The 12,629-nt window shown below is 37.0% G+C and overlaps 1 protein-coding gene across 2 annotated transcripts in view; it reads left to right on the forward strand.

Annotated features, from left to right (window-relative positions):
- The window catches only part of PTPRK (protein tyrosine phosphatase receptor type K), a 568,933-nt gene extending 556,590 nt beyond the window's left edge, over positions 1-12,343 (forward strand). For both annotated transcript variants that reach the window (XM_080807221.1, XM_080807222.1), the window contains exons 23-30: positions 537-672; positions 895-1,044; positions 1,903-2,076; positions 5,380-5,511; positions 5,651-5,776; positions 8,298-8,461; positions 9,191-9,326; positions 12,103-12,343. In XM_080807221.1, coding sequence (XP_080663347.1) covers positions 537-672; positions 895-1,044; positions 1,903-2,076; positions 5,380-5,511; positions 5,651-5,776; positions 8,298-8,461; positions 9,191-9,326; positions 12,103-12,156 — 1,072 coding nt within the window. In that variant the 3' untranslated portion in view covers positions 12,157-12,343. The remainder of the gene's footprint in view (positions 1-536; positions 673-894; positions 1,045-1,902; positions 2,077-5,379; positions 5,512-5,650; positions 5,777-8,297; positions 8,462-9,190; positions 9,327-12,102) is intronic.
- The last annotated feature ends 286 nt before the right edge of the window (positions 12,344-12,629 follow it).

Consider the following 12,629-nt stretch of genomic DNA (forward strand, 5'->3'; position numbering starts at 1 on the left):
TCCTCAGACTTCCCAGTAAATGTTTTGGATTTATTTATTTATTTATTTATTTAGCCTTGGTATATACAAGAGTCTATTAGACTGAAACAGTAAGCCAGCATTCTTGCATTTTGCCAGAGGACTCACAAGTATATGAGTAAGAGTATTTCTGAGGTGAAATTTTAAAGCCCAAATGCACCCCTTCATCACTTCTATGAGCTTGAAATCATGTGCCCTAGATTGCCAGAGAATGAAGACTGTATGAGAGCTATGGAACTTGTACAACATACGTACATTATTTTTAAAACACAATTTGATATACAGAGTCTGTCGTTTCAATTTCAAACTCCTGCTCCCGTCTTCATTTTGCACCAAAACAAATACTCTACCTGAAGTTATTTGTACATGAAATAAGTGTTTATATAACACATACAAATTACATCTTGCAGTTTGTTAAATCAATTTGATTCCACCTGACAGTTCAAAAGGATCTTTATTTAATAACATTGCAAGAACGTAAGTCTTGCACTTCTTTAGATCTGTTTAATTTGTTTCAGTGCTGGTGCTGGACGAACTGGCTGTTACATTGTGATCGACATCATGCTGGACATGGCTGAAAGAGAGGGTGTTGTCGACATCTACAACTGTGTCAAAGCCTTAAGATCTCGTCGTATCAATATGGTCCAGACAGAGGTATGTTGCTTGTTATCTCTAATGACTTCTTTTTTGTTGTTGTTGGTTTCCAACACTTATCAAAAACAGTAAATGTTTTTCACATAGAATCAATATTACCTCAAGTCATATAGGAAAATATTGATATCATTATTAATGTTTATATATAGAGAAAATTCTCTGTATTCTCTACCTTTGATGACAGAGGATTTTTATTAAAATAGTGTTTTTTTTCTTTCTTAGGAACAGTACATTTTTATTCATGATGCCATTCTAGAAGCCTGTTTATGTGGAGAAACTGCCATACCTGTCTGTGAATTTAAAGCTGCATATTTTGATATGATTAGAATAGACTCTCAGACTAACTCTTCACATCTCAAAGATGAATTCCAGGTATTTACTTATTTCTAGAGTTTCTTTTATGAGCAACTTATTACAGTGTGTTCTGGGCATTATTAATTCCTCTAAGGAAGGTCTTTCAAGTCAAATTGATAATTTTTGACCCTATTTTAAGTATAATACCTATCTCTTTCATTTCACATATTGTGGAGTTATTTTTGTATTAATGAGCTCATATCTGCTGTATCTGAAATGAGTTCAGACTCAGGGAGGGTATGGACAAAGGTATCATAAAAGTCAAACTTGGTGATTTGTGTGTATTTATATGCAGTCGTATGGATTTTAACCTGTGTCACTCACAATGTGAAATCAAGCGTATTAATAATAATAGCTGAAGTTTGTACTAAACATTGTCCCTGTATAACCCCAAATGTTTCCACTGCCCTTAAGACATCCCTGAAGGTGTGTGAATGTGAAGTCAAGAGTAGCTCTGGACACCTCATACTTTGATCCTTTGTGCAGTGCCCTTTCTAGCATGTTACAGCCTGTCTTCAAATACGGCCCGGCAAAACATTACTACAAATGATAGTTTCCAACTTTGATGATGGGTCATCATTATGGGCCACTCTAACTCTGTTTTCTTTGGTTAGACACTGCATTTTGCAGACAGCAATGGTTTTCAGCTTCCCTTTTCCTTTTAGGAAACAGTGAACAACGTGTGTATTGTTTCTTTGTCACTTCTCAGGCTTCATTAGCTTTAACTACAAAGTCTATCAGCCTGTCATCATGGCAAATGCCGTTGCCTTGTACAGATCCTTCACTTTGTACTTGGCCTCCCAGCTGCTAGATGGATCTGCCTTATGCTATTAAATGGGTCACTTGCTTTTAACCTACGTTCCCTTTTCTTTTTAGACTTTAAATTCAGTCACCCCTCGACTACAAGCCGAAGACTGCAGTATAGCGTGCCTGCCAAGGAATCATGACAAGAATCGTTTTATGGACATGCTGCCACCTGACAGATGTCTGCCTTTTTTAATTACAATTGATGGGGAGAGTAGTAACTACATCAATGCTGCTCTTATGGACGTAAGAGACTGCCGTCTTTGTTAATATAAAGTGTCGTGAAAAGCTACGTAATGTGACGAACACTGGCTTGTTTTCTTTTCAAGAAAATTAAAAGGGCCTAGAAAGGAAAATTGGAAATTTTCATTGAAATACAAGTTTTTCTCAGAGCATGATTTTGAATTTTCCCTACAGGGATTCTTAGGAACTATAAATTTTAGGCCCCATTGTAAATTTGGAGCTTGATTGTCAATTATGATATTCTGTACAGGAGATAACTGCAAGTCAAATTTTTCATCTCTGTTATTTTCAGAAAAGAAAATCATGCTTGTGTATTTTGAATGTTAAGTGAGGAATGAATTTTTTAAAACCACATAATGCCTTATCTTATAGAAGTTGTATTAATTTGGGAAATCTTTTATCTCTGACATTTAAAGTTCCAGTAATTTATGGCTAACTTGTTTTTATTGGCCAGTAATTAATAGAGATCCTTTATAAAGGATATAATATATCCATCATTAACGAAAGAACTGTCTTGCCCCACTCCAGCCCTCACAAAGTATAAAAGGTAGAGTACTTCCTTAGAAGGTTAGCTTCCCATAGACAGAACAACACGGAGAGAGAGTTTTAAGTCAGTCCTTGGCTACCTTGCTGGGTTACCTTGGAAAGAAGCAAAAGGCTCTCCTGGTTCAGAATCCTTTTAAACAGCTCATCATCTTCATTTATAAACATTTCTAGGTTTTGCCTTTTCATCTGTGGAACCATCGCCAGGAGAAACTAGAAGTCAGGGTCCATTCCTGTGTGACTAATAATGAAACTTTCTGCAATGTTGCTCCTATTGCGTTTTCCAAAATTAGCTTCTGATACTAAGGACTTAGAAAGCCTACTTTCTACCTCTGATACCAGTCTTTATGCAGTTACTTTGCTCCTTTTATGCTGCAGAGTAGAATAGTCTAAAGACAAGCTCAAGTGAAAAGTTCCCTTTCTTGCTATGACCAGAATCTTGCCTGATCATTAATCATATCCACTGAAATCACACTGGATCCTCACTGTAGCTTTTCTTCCCATTTTAATTGTCTGGAAAGACAAATATACTAAATACAGAGAAAACACACAAGACCTTTTTGTTTCTGAGTCTAGATTTGGAATTTTAAAAGACTGTGTGGAAAAGGGAAGGAGAAAATACCATTAGGAAAGAGATTGATGAGGCCTATGTCTGAGGCATTTTTTGTCTTTGGCATCGATCGCTGTCAAATTTTTCTTCATTTCCAGGTTGTTTTCTAGTCAATACGAAGACTGAAACTTGTTCTCTACCTCTTTCTACTCTCTGCTTAATTCCTTATGATTTAACATAGATATATTTCATAATTGAGACCATTCACTAGATTCAATAGTATAGTTGGGGGCCTCAGAAAAGTTAGGTTTGGTTTGTCTTATAAGAACAGGTTCACTGGTCAGCACTTCCCGCTCCGCTTACCCTCTAGCAACGTTCTCAGTGTTACACACCCTTGTGCCATGATTGTGAAGAGTTTGGAAGTAAGGCCGAGGATTCTGTGATTTCAAAGCCTCAGATGTCCTCCTGTCCTTACAGAGGAAGGATCTAGGAAAGCAGCTCTGTCCTCTCACATCATCTTACCCATCTCCCCTCCCCTGTGACTCAAAAACTGAGTAAAGAGCTCACCTTCCCATGGAACAGATACATGATTAGAGGGAAATTTTACTTATTTCTTCTGACCCTTTTTGATGAGCCATCATACCTTTCTTAGGAGACACTCACCTCAGATGCAGGTGTAACTCTGTGAGGCCTGAGGTCACTCAGAAGCAGCCATTTGAACTGTCAGTACTCAGATTTATCCCACGGTCTTCCATGGAGTTAAATGCCATGGTTAGCGGTGTTTCCCAAATGGCGATAAGATCAATGTTCGGGAATCCGGTTCTACGCTAACATTTAAGACACTTGAAAGATTTAAGGAGTTACGTGGTAAAAATGAGTTAGGGGATCACTGACAATTTTTTTTAATTTATTATTATTTATTTATTTATTTATTCATTTATTTATTTGACAGAGATCACAAGTAGGCAGAGAAGCAGGCAGGGCGGGGGGGGGGGGGGGGAAGCAGGCTTCCTGCTGAGCAGAGATCCCAGGACCCTGGGATCATGACCCGAGCTGAAGGCAGAGGCTTTAACCCACTGAGCCACCCAGACGCCCCTCACTGACAATTTTTATCCACATGAAGGAAATCTATCTCAGGCAGCTGTCTACTTTTCGTTGTTTTTTTATAAACTGTTTAATACATAGAAATACAGATCATTCGTCTGCAGAATGACAGATTGCCCAGGTCTGATGAGCATACCTTCTCCTTCTGGGTAGAGATAATGTGTCATGTCCCAGTCAGGGGGCACTTGGTAAGAAAGGAGCCATTCCCTTATTGGTAGAAGGAATACACTTCACCGAGAAGTGCATTTTAGTTTAAGATAAATCTTTAGTGATTGAAACTATCATTCTGACCATTAATATACATTAGAAATGTCCAGGAAACTGGGATGGGCCTGCAAGATGAACAGAATGTGCCGTTAATATCCATATAATATAAAAGCACACAAGTTTGAGGCATATGTGGTTTTTCTTATTTGAAATGGAAGAGAATCCAGCAGTCCTATATATATATATATATATATATATATATAGGACTGCTGGATATATATATGTGTGTATATATACATATATATGAAATGTATATGTATATATATGAAATATGTATGTATATATTTCATATATATGAAATGTATAAGTATATAATACATATAAAATATATAATATATGAAATATATAAAAATACATAGATAAATATATAGATAATACATGTATATGTTGATAGATTTTGATGGGTGGATAGATACATACATACAGATGGATGTACACATACACCGGGGAATTTTGTGCCTTCAGCCTCTCAGATTGATTAGCTTTGAAAATCTGAAAGAGCCCATGGGTACCTCATGGAGGATCTTAACCTTGACAAGTTCTTGAGTTTCTTCTTTTGTTTTTGTCCTATGTTTACTTTCCTCAACAAAATAAAACTTGAAGTCTTGACTTGAATTGCTGCTGAGACTTTGAAGTCCTGCCATCGGATTGGCATATTACTAGCTCCAGTACATTCCAGCAGCCCACATCTGTTATTCCGTGGCTTACATAGCATCTGCCTCCCTCTCCACGTGGACCTGCTTCACCTCACCTGGCCCTACACGGAAATGTTTTGAATTGTCTTGTACGACTGATACTTGGTTTAAGTTCTCATGTTTTCCCACTTCCTTTTTTCTTCACAGAGTTACAGACAGCCAGCTGCTTTCATCGTCACACAATACCCTCTGCCGAACACTGTGAAAGACTTCTGGAGATTAGTGTATGATTATGGCTGTACCTCCATCGTGATGTTGAATGAAGTCGACTTATCCCAGGTCAATGGCTATGAGTTGCTTTTGTGTACTCATAGACAAATTAATAAAGTAGTAATAAAAGTTAAAGTCCACTTCATACTACCCTCAATAGAGAAGAATAATGCTCTTTTTTTTTTCCTCCCAAACATTCATCATCTAGGGCTGCCCTCAGTACTGGCCAGAGGAAGGCATGTTAAGATATGGCCCTATCCAAGTGGAATGTATGTCTTGTTCAATGGATTGTGATGTGATAAACCGGATTTTTAGGATATGCAATCTAACAAGAGTAAGTCGTTGATATTTAACCTGAGCTGATCAAGAACAACCGATCATAACCATGCTGGGGCACAATTCCAATCAGACAACAGGAAGAGTGGAACTAAGGTGTTGCATAATCAGTTCCAAAGCTAGTAATCATCTTACACCTTAGTATTAGAAGGAAAATGCATTCTAAAAATAGGAAAGCAGAAATGTAGGAAGCTGGGTGTCCTGGTCAGTTACTTAGTGTATTACATCTGGAAACTAAATTCAGATGCACTGACTCAACTGAGTTCGATGGTTGGAGCCTGGTTTCTGCGTATATGCAGACTTTGGTCAAGGTCAACTACATGTGATATTAGTATTGATACCCAGCCTGGAAAAGGCATATAATTGAAAAATAAAGATATAATAGTGATGATGATGAATAAAAAGCTTTACCTCGGGAAGAAGGGATATGTCAGCCATTATAGACAGGTTCCATGTCACTATTGCATATAAGGGAGAATCCCACACATGAAGAGAAAAGGTAAGTTACAGCCATCGATTCCCCTTCTACCTATAATTTAATCTCCCTACACATTTCAGTATCTGGCTCTGCCCAGATTTGTAGAACCAGCATTGTTACCACTTTTCCCAGGAGCAAAGCAGCAGCTGTGTTTCTCAGAAATCTTTCTTTCCTTGAGTATTCATATATTTTACACTAAATGACAAATTAAGTCTGGGGTCTCTCCTCTGAAAAAGCAAAAAAAAAAAAAAATGCTAATAAAAACTATTTAGATTGTGTAACCAAATAGCAAGCAGAATTTGAAAAGAAATCATTAGTAACTTCCATGAGATTACTCTCTTTTTAAAGAGAATTACTCTGTTTTTAGCTCAGCAGCTTTACGTATGTGTATTATTTTAAGTGTGTAATTCAGATTGTCATGTTTCGGTGTTTTCATATCAAAATAGCTATCTGTGTTTCTGGTTAATAAGTCTATATGTATAACTATAAGCAGAGGATGTAGTCATTGCCAATTCTGTCGCTCATTTCAGTGGAAAAAAAGATAACTTCAAATCATGTCATAATATTCATGCATATCTTAGATGTTAATTTAAATGGAATCTCATTTTGTCTGCACATCTGTTCCATTATGGTTCTAGTAATATTTTAGCTGAGAAACCATAGCTGCTAAACTAAGAAAGTAAGACTTGTCTTTTTATTGAGCTGTTTGTATGAAGAATATTCTAAGGATGGAAACTGAAATCTGGTTTTTTTGTCAGCGTATTTGTTTATTTATCTTCCTCTATGTTTGGTGTTCTGGTTCTTATTAGTGCTTGATTTTTTTTTTCTATTCCCAATCTTAATATCTTGTAGTTCATGAGATATTTAATATGCACCAATGAGAAGTTGGGGTATTGTACTAGTAGGTCCTTATGATGTGTGAGCCCTTGCCATATGGAAATTCAGATCTGATGCCTTATACAGTTTACTCATGTATTGCAAATTCTTTCTTACATTTTCATATGGGGCTTAATGTTTTGCTTCATTCACTCAACAGTACTATTCTTTGGACACAGTATTTTGCTAGGTTCTAGCAATATAGAGTTTAGGGGAGAAAGAAAGAGATTGCCTCATCCTTAAAGAATTTATATTTTCAGGGAAGACAAGCACTGAACAACTCATTCTATAATCATTTATTTACAAATATGAGAAATTTTAGGCAAAAGACAGAATCCAGAATGTTTGGGTTATCTGACATAGCTGAGTGACTAGAGAAGATTTCATTGGGGTAGTGATCTTTCAAGCAAAATTTGAAAACCATAGGAGCTTTTGGGCGGTGGGAGAACCAACTATCTCAGTATTCACAGAATAGAGAGGTTTCCCAGGACACACAAATTCAGTTCAAAGACCAGAAGAGCCGCAGGCAAACCCAAGACAAACTGGTCACTGTATTTGAGATTAAGAGGCACAAACAAGAAGGAGATCTTTGAAGCCAAATGGAGAGTTTGTGCAAAGTTCCCAGGCAAGAAATGACTTGATAAATGGGAAGGAAGTGGAGCCATATCATGTAGGAATTTTTAAGCCACTGCAGCAATTTGGATTTTATGTAAGATCATTTGGAAGCCATTAAAGCAGAGGAATGACAAGATCATATTTGCATTTCAAAATAATCATGATGCTGCAGTAAGAAAGATTTGGAAGGAGATCAAAGTTTATTCAAGGAGATCAACTAGGAAGCAATTATCATAACTGGTAATTGGGCCAATGCAATGATGTCAGCAGTGATAAAGAGTAGAAAGGATTTGAAAGTTATTTAAGAAGTGTGATTGATTATTGGATATGGGGTGCAAGGGAGAAGCTTATGTAAAGGTAATTCTCATGTTTCTTGGTTCTGTAACTTAGAATGTTTCTGTACTAGCATGTACCTATTTTGGACTTACCATCTAGACTCAATCCGGTATAAACGGCATTTATGTCACGGTATAAATTTTTATGCACCTTTACTTTTTAGTAAAAATTCTAGTCCCAACTTATTTACAGAAAAATGCTTTTCCCTCTACAGCCACAAGAAGGTTATCTGATGGTACAGCAGTTTCAGTATCTAGGGTGGGCCTCTCACCGAGAAGTGCCAGGCTCCAAACGGTCATTTTTGAAACTGATACTGCAGGTGGAAAAATGGCAGGAGGAGTGCGAGGAAGGGGAGGGCCGAACCATCATCCACTGCCTGTGAGTATGGCGCCTCAGCTTGGCGGTGCTGGGGCTTTGGTGCTCATTTCCTCACTAGACTTCATGTTTCCCACATTAAAGATCTTATGGATCTCCATCGATAGCATTTTAAATAATCTTCCTGTCTCGTGATTCTATAATTAACTACCAATTTTCATTTTCATATTTTTTCAAAATTGATTATTATATAGTTGTCACATGATTTAAACTCTTTCAAACACTACTCAGAACCACTTTCCTAATGTACACAGTATACAAATATACCAAAATTTCAGGGGATCAAAGTTGCAGCAGCTGGTGACTCCAGAATGTTCCTAAGCATAAGCTATAGAGCTGACATCATCCTCATGGGTCCTTGCACTCTGCCCTCTACACATACATGCACACAAATGAAGCAGAATAATACAAAATGGAAAAAAAATAAAAATCATGTTTTCATTTCCTCAATTTATAAGATTGTGTGACCTCTGGTGACCAAAAGCTGCCATTTAAAATGCCCTGGCTGGGACACCTGGGTAGCTCAGTCAGTTAAGCCACTGCCTTCAGCTCAGATCATGATCCCAGGGTGCTGGCATCAAGTCCCGCATCAGGATCCTTGCTCAGTGGGGAGCCTGCTTCTGCCTGCTACTTTGCCTGCTTGTGCTCTCTCTCTCTCTGACTAAATAAATAAATAAAATCTTAAAAAAAAATTCTCTAAAAAAAAAATGCCCTGGCTTTCTTTGCTTCCAGAAATGGCGGTGGGCGAAGCGGTATGTTCTGTGCTATAGGCATTGTTGTTGAAATGGTGAAGCGGCAAAATGTGGTGGACGTGTTCCATGCAGTCAAGACCCTGAGGAACAGCAAGCCCAACATGGTGGAAGCCCCGGTGAGTCAGAGTCTCAGGCACAGAAGGGAGCAGAGACATTAGACAATCCTAACCTACTCACTGGGTTGACTTCATACACCCAAGGCAATAAGATGTGTGAGTCTTTGTGGGGATTTTTCTGCCTAATTGATGAACTGCTGAGTATCTCTCTCTACCCACAGAATCCTAATCACATATCACAAATGTTCATGATGGAAACTATTTTCACTTGATTTGGGAAATGTATAGAATTATGGGTTTTTTCCTGTGATAGACCATAAATATCTGCTGTAAGAAGCTTCAGTAAATAGATCTATAATAAGAATAAATTCTACTCGCTAGTCTTTATTCTTGTCTATTTTTAATTTCTTAAAGCATTTAGGTTAACTGGTAAAGCAGTCATCCAACGGATATATTCCTAAATTGTATCAGCACTTAGGCACCTAATGTCTGTCCTTAACTGGCAAATGAAATTTATTTTAGTCATTTCCTATAATTCTTCACTTCTGGTCAAATCATAAATTTTAAACTGTCATCATTGACATTTTTCAGCTTTTACAAATTAGAGTGAGTGGTTCAGATGGTGCCACCTGAATTTGCCAGGGCTCATAAAATCAGACCACAGCTCGCAAAATAAGAGCTGATAGGAATGGGTATGTGGGAGCTCATCTGGGTGGAGCTGTGTGAACAGTAAGAAAGAAAAGTTAAACTCCTCGAGCACATTTTACTTCTAAAGAGAGTTGTCTGTGGGTTACACATATGTACATGGTGGGATAAGGTCAGGAGCAGCTGTGTAGTTAGTTTATGTTCACACAAAAGTAAACCAGAAAAACCAAGGCAAAATTGTTGCTTGCCCTACATTATCAAGATGATCAGATAACTAGAATGAGCAATTCAATAAACCTTTAAAGTATTCTTACCACTTCCTGCTCATGGATTGTTCACACAAAAACTGCATTGCTTCCTGAGACAAAATCTGAAGAGTTACATTTATACCGTTTCGCTTTTACAAGTGGTAACAGACGTTTTCCCCTTCTACAGACCCCCTCCAACCGTCCCTTCTCCAGCTCATCCCTTGGGTTTTATTGCTGTTGTCTGGACAAGGTGATGTTGGTTTTGACTGGAGTACTGGCAGTGGAGATAGAGAAAGGGGGGTGGATCTGAAGGATTTTTGATGTAGAACTCTGAAGTCTTCCTACAGAACATAGTGATTATGTCTTTTGATTCTTTGCTGTCTGAAGGTTCCTCAACGTAAACTCTGCCTCGGTGTCTAAGATCACGTCTTCTTAAATTCCTCAGTGGGCTCACTTCTCCATCAGAATTCAAGTTTTACCTCCAAATTTAACTCTGATTTCCTACAATAACTTGGGGGGGGGGGGTGGATCTCTGGTCTAATTCAGCCATTCTAGAACCTTCCAAAAAGTTTCTTTGTACGTTTACATTCATGTCCCATTAATCCTGACTGAACTCCTACCCTCTGATTTGTGTTTAATCAGTGTTAATGATGAGTTTAGTGTGCTGTTGAATTGAACTGACAAGTTTGGTAAGAAAATTTAGAGTGTAAACAAAATTGCTAATGACAGATTAAAGAGACATAACTGTTTTCAAGCACTTTTTGGCTCTTCAGATGCACTTGCCACAGTGGTAGGCTAATTTAAATCACACCTACTTGATAATTAAAGGTAGGATTGATAAAGATCTCTTGGGGAAGTTTTTTATTAGCCTGGTTTATTGCTGGAGACACCTGGAAGTTCTCTTTAGAAATAATATGCATTTTAGACTGTTCTCCATTCCAGCCTGAATTTTACCCACTTGGACTGAGTTGAGAAGTTTTTAATGACATATTATAAGTCATAACTTGTAATACAGTCTGATTTTCTCTAAATTCTTAATAATGGAGAAGTGCATAGATAGAGGAAAGGAAGTTTTAACTGAACTTGTCAACCAAGTTGTCTTAAATATATAAAGACAGCAGAAATAAATTTTCAGATATAAATAAGCTCAAAAAATTTTTAAATTTTAAAAATTTACTTAAATACTCTGACAAATGAAAAGCTGTATCAAAAATTAAGAACTTGAAATTGTGAATGGCAGCTTAAAGTGACTTTTTTTCCTCCTGCTAAGAAAAATTATCTGAAGTTTAGAGAGGAACATTTGCACATATTCACTATAGCATTTATTTCTATTAAAGAAAAAATAAAAACAATCTAATAGTCAAATCTGTATGTTAGACTTCTATATAGTGTGAAAAGAAATGTTAAATAACATAAGAAAAAGATACATAACAGTGTTAAAGGAAAATAAAATATAAGCTTGTATTCTCAAATCTGTGAGGGTAATTATATTTGGCCTAAAATAATTATTATTTCAACCATGCCTTAAAAAGGACTAGAGCAAAACTCAGGCAGTATTTTATCAATAATTGTTTCTAGTAATAGAATTATGGAACTCTTTTTCTGATGGCTTTTACTTTCCTATAGTGGGCAATTTTTCTGTAGTGATCAGGTTTTACTATTATAACTGGATTAAAAAATACTGGAGATTTTCAAAAATTAATAGAAAATATGAGGCAAAGATAATATATCTTTTTACATCGAGTTCCTTTTCCTTAAACAGAAACATTAGACTCAAACATAAAACATGGATGCCCAGAAATTAAGCTTCTTTATATAGGAAAACTAATAGGTAATTCTTGAATAATTTTAAGCAGTGGCTGGGTGTTCATTTGGTGGCGATGGTTCGCATTAGTCTCCCTTCTCTTAACTTTTCTCAACTCTTACGTTTTCGCCTCTTCCAGGAGCAGTACCGTTTCTGCTATGATGTCGCTTTGGAGTACCTGGAATCTTCTTAGTTGGGTGAGACCTCAGAGTGCATCCACCCAGAAGCCTGTTCGTCTGTTGAGCCAGCAGCCATTGTACCTGTTACAGTCGTGCAGAAAGATTTTAATGTGGGGGGTGGGAGGCTTTTACATTCGAGAAGTGAAAGTATTTTTCTTATGAAGTTGTGTATCTTAATAAAAAGGATTCATTTAGTTTCTATTACTGTATGAAAGCATCAACATTTCGTGCCACATGAATTATATTTAATAAGAACAGATTCCAATGAGAGCTTATCAGTGTTTGTACAGTGAATATGCAGCTTTTTCTCGCCTGGTTCTCGCCTGGCAACACCACATGTTGCATGAATTAATACTTTCTATGTGGCATTTTTCTCCCTTTTTTTGGATAAAAGATGTTAAACCTTTAAGCAGAAGTATGAAAAGCTGTGCAAATTCATAGTAAAGTTCATTTTTTATATGTTTCCAGTGTAGCAGATCTCTATATA

The sequence above is a fragment of the Martes martes genome, assembly GCF_963455335.1.
Source record: "Martes martes genome assembly, chromosome: 6".
In the NCBI taxonomy this organism is placed as follows: domain Eukaryota; kingdom Metazoa; phylum Chordata; class Mammalia; order Carnivora; family Mustelidae; genus Martes; species Martes martes.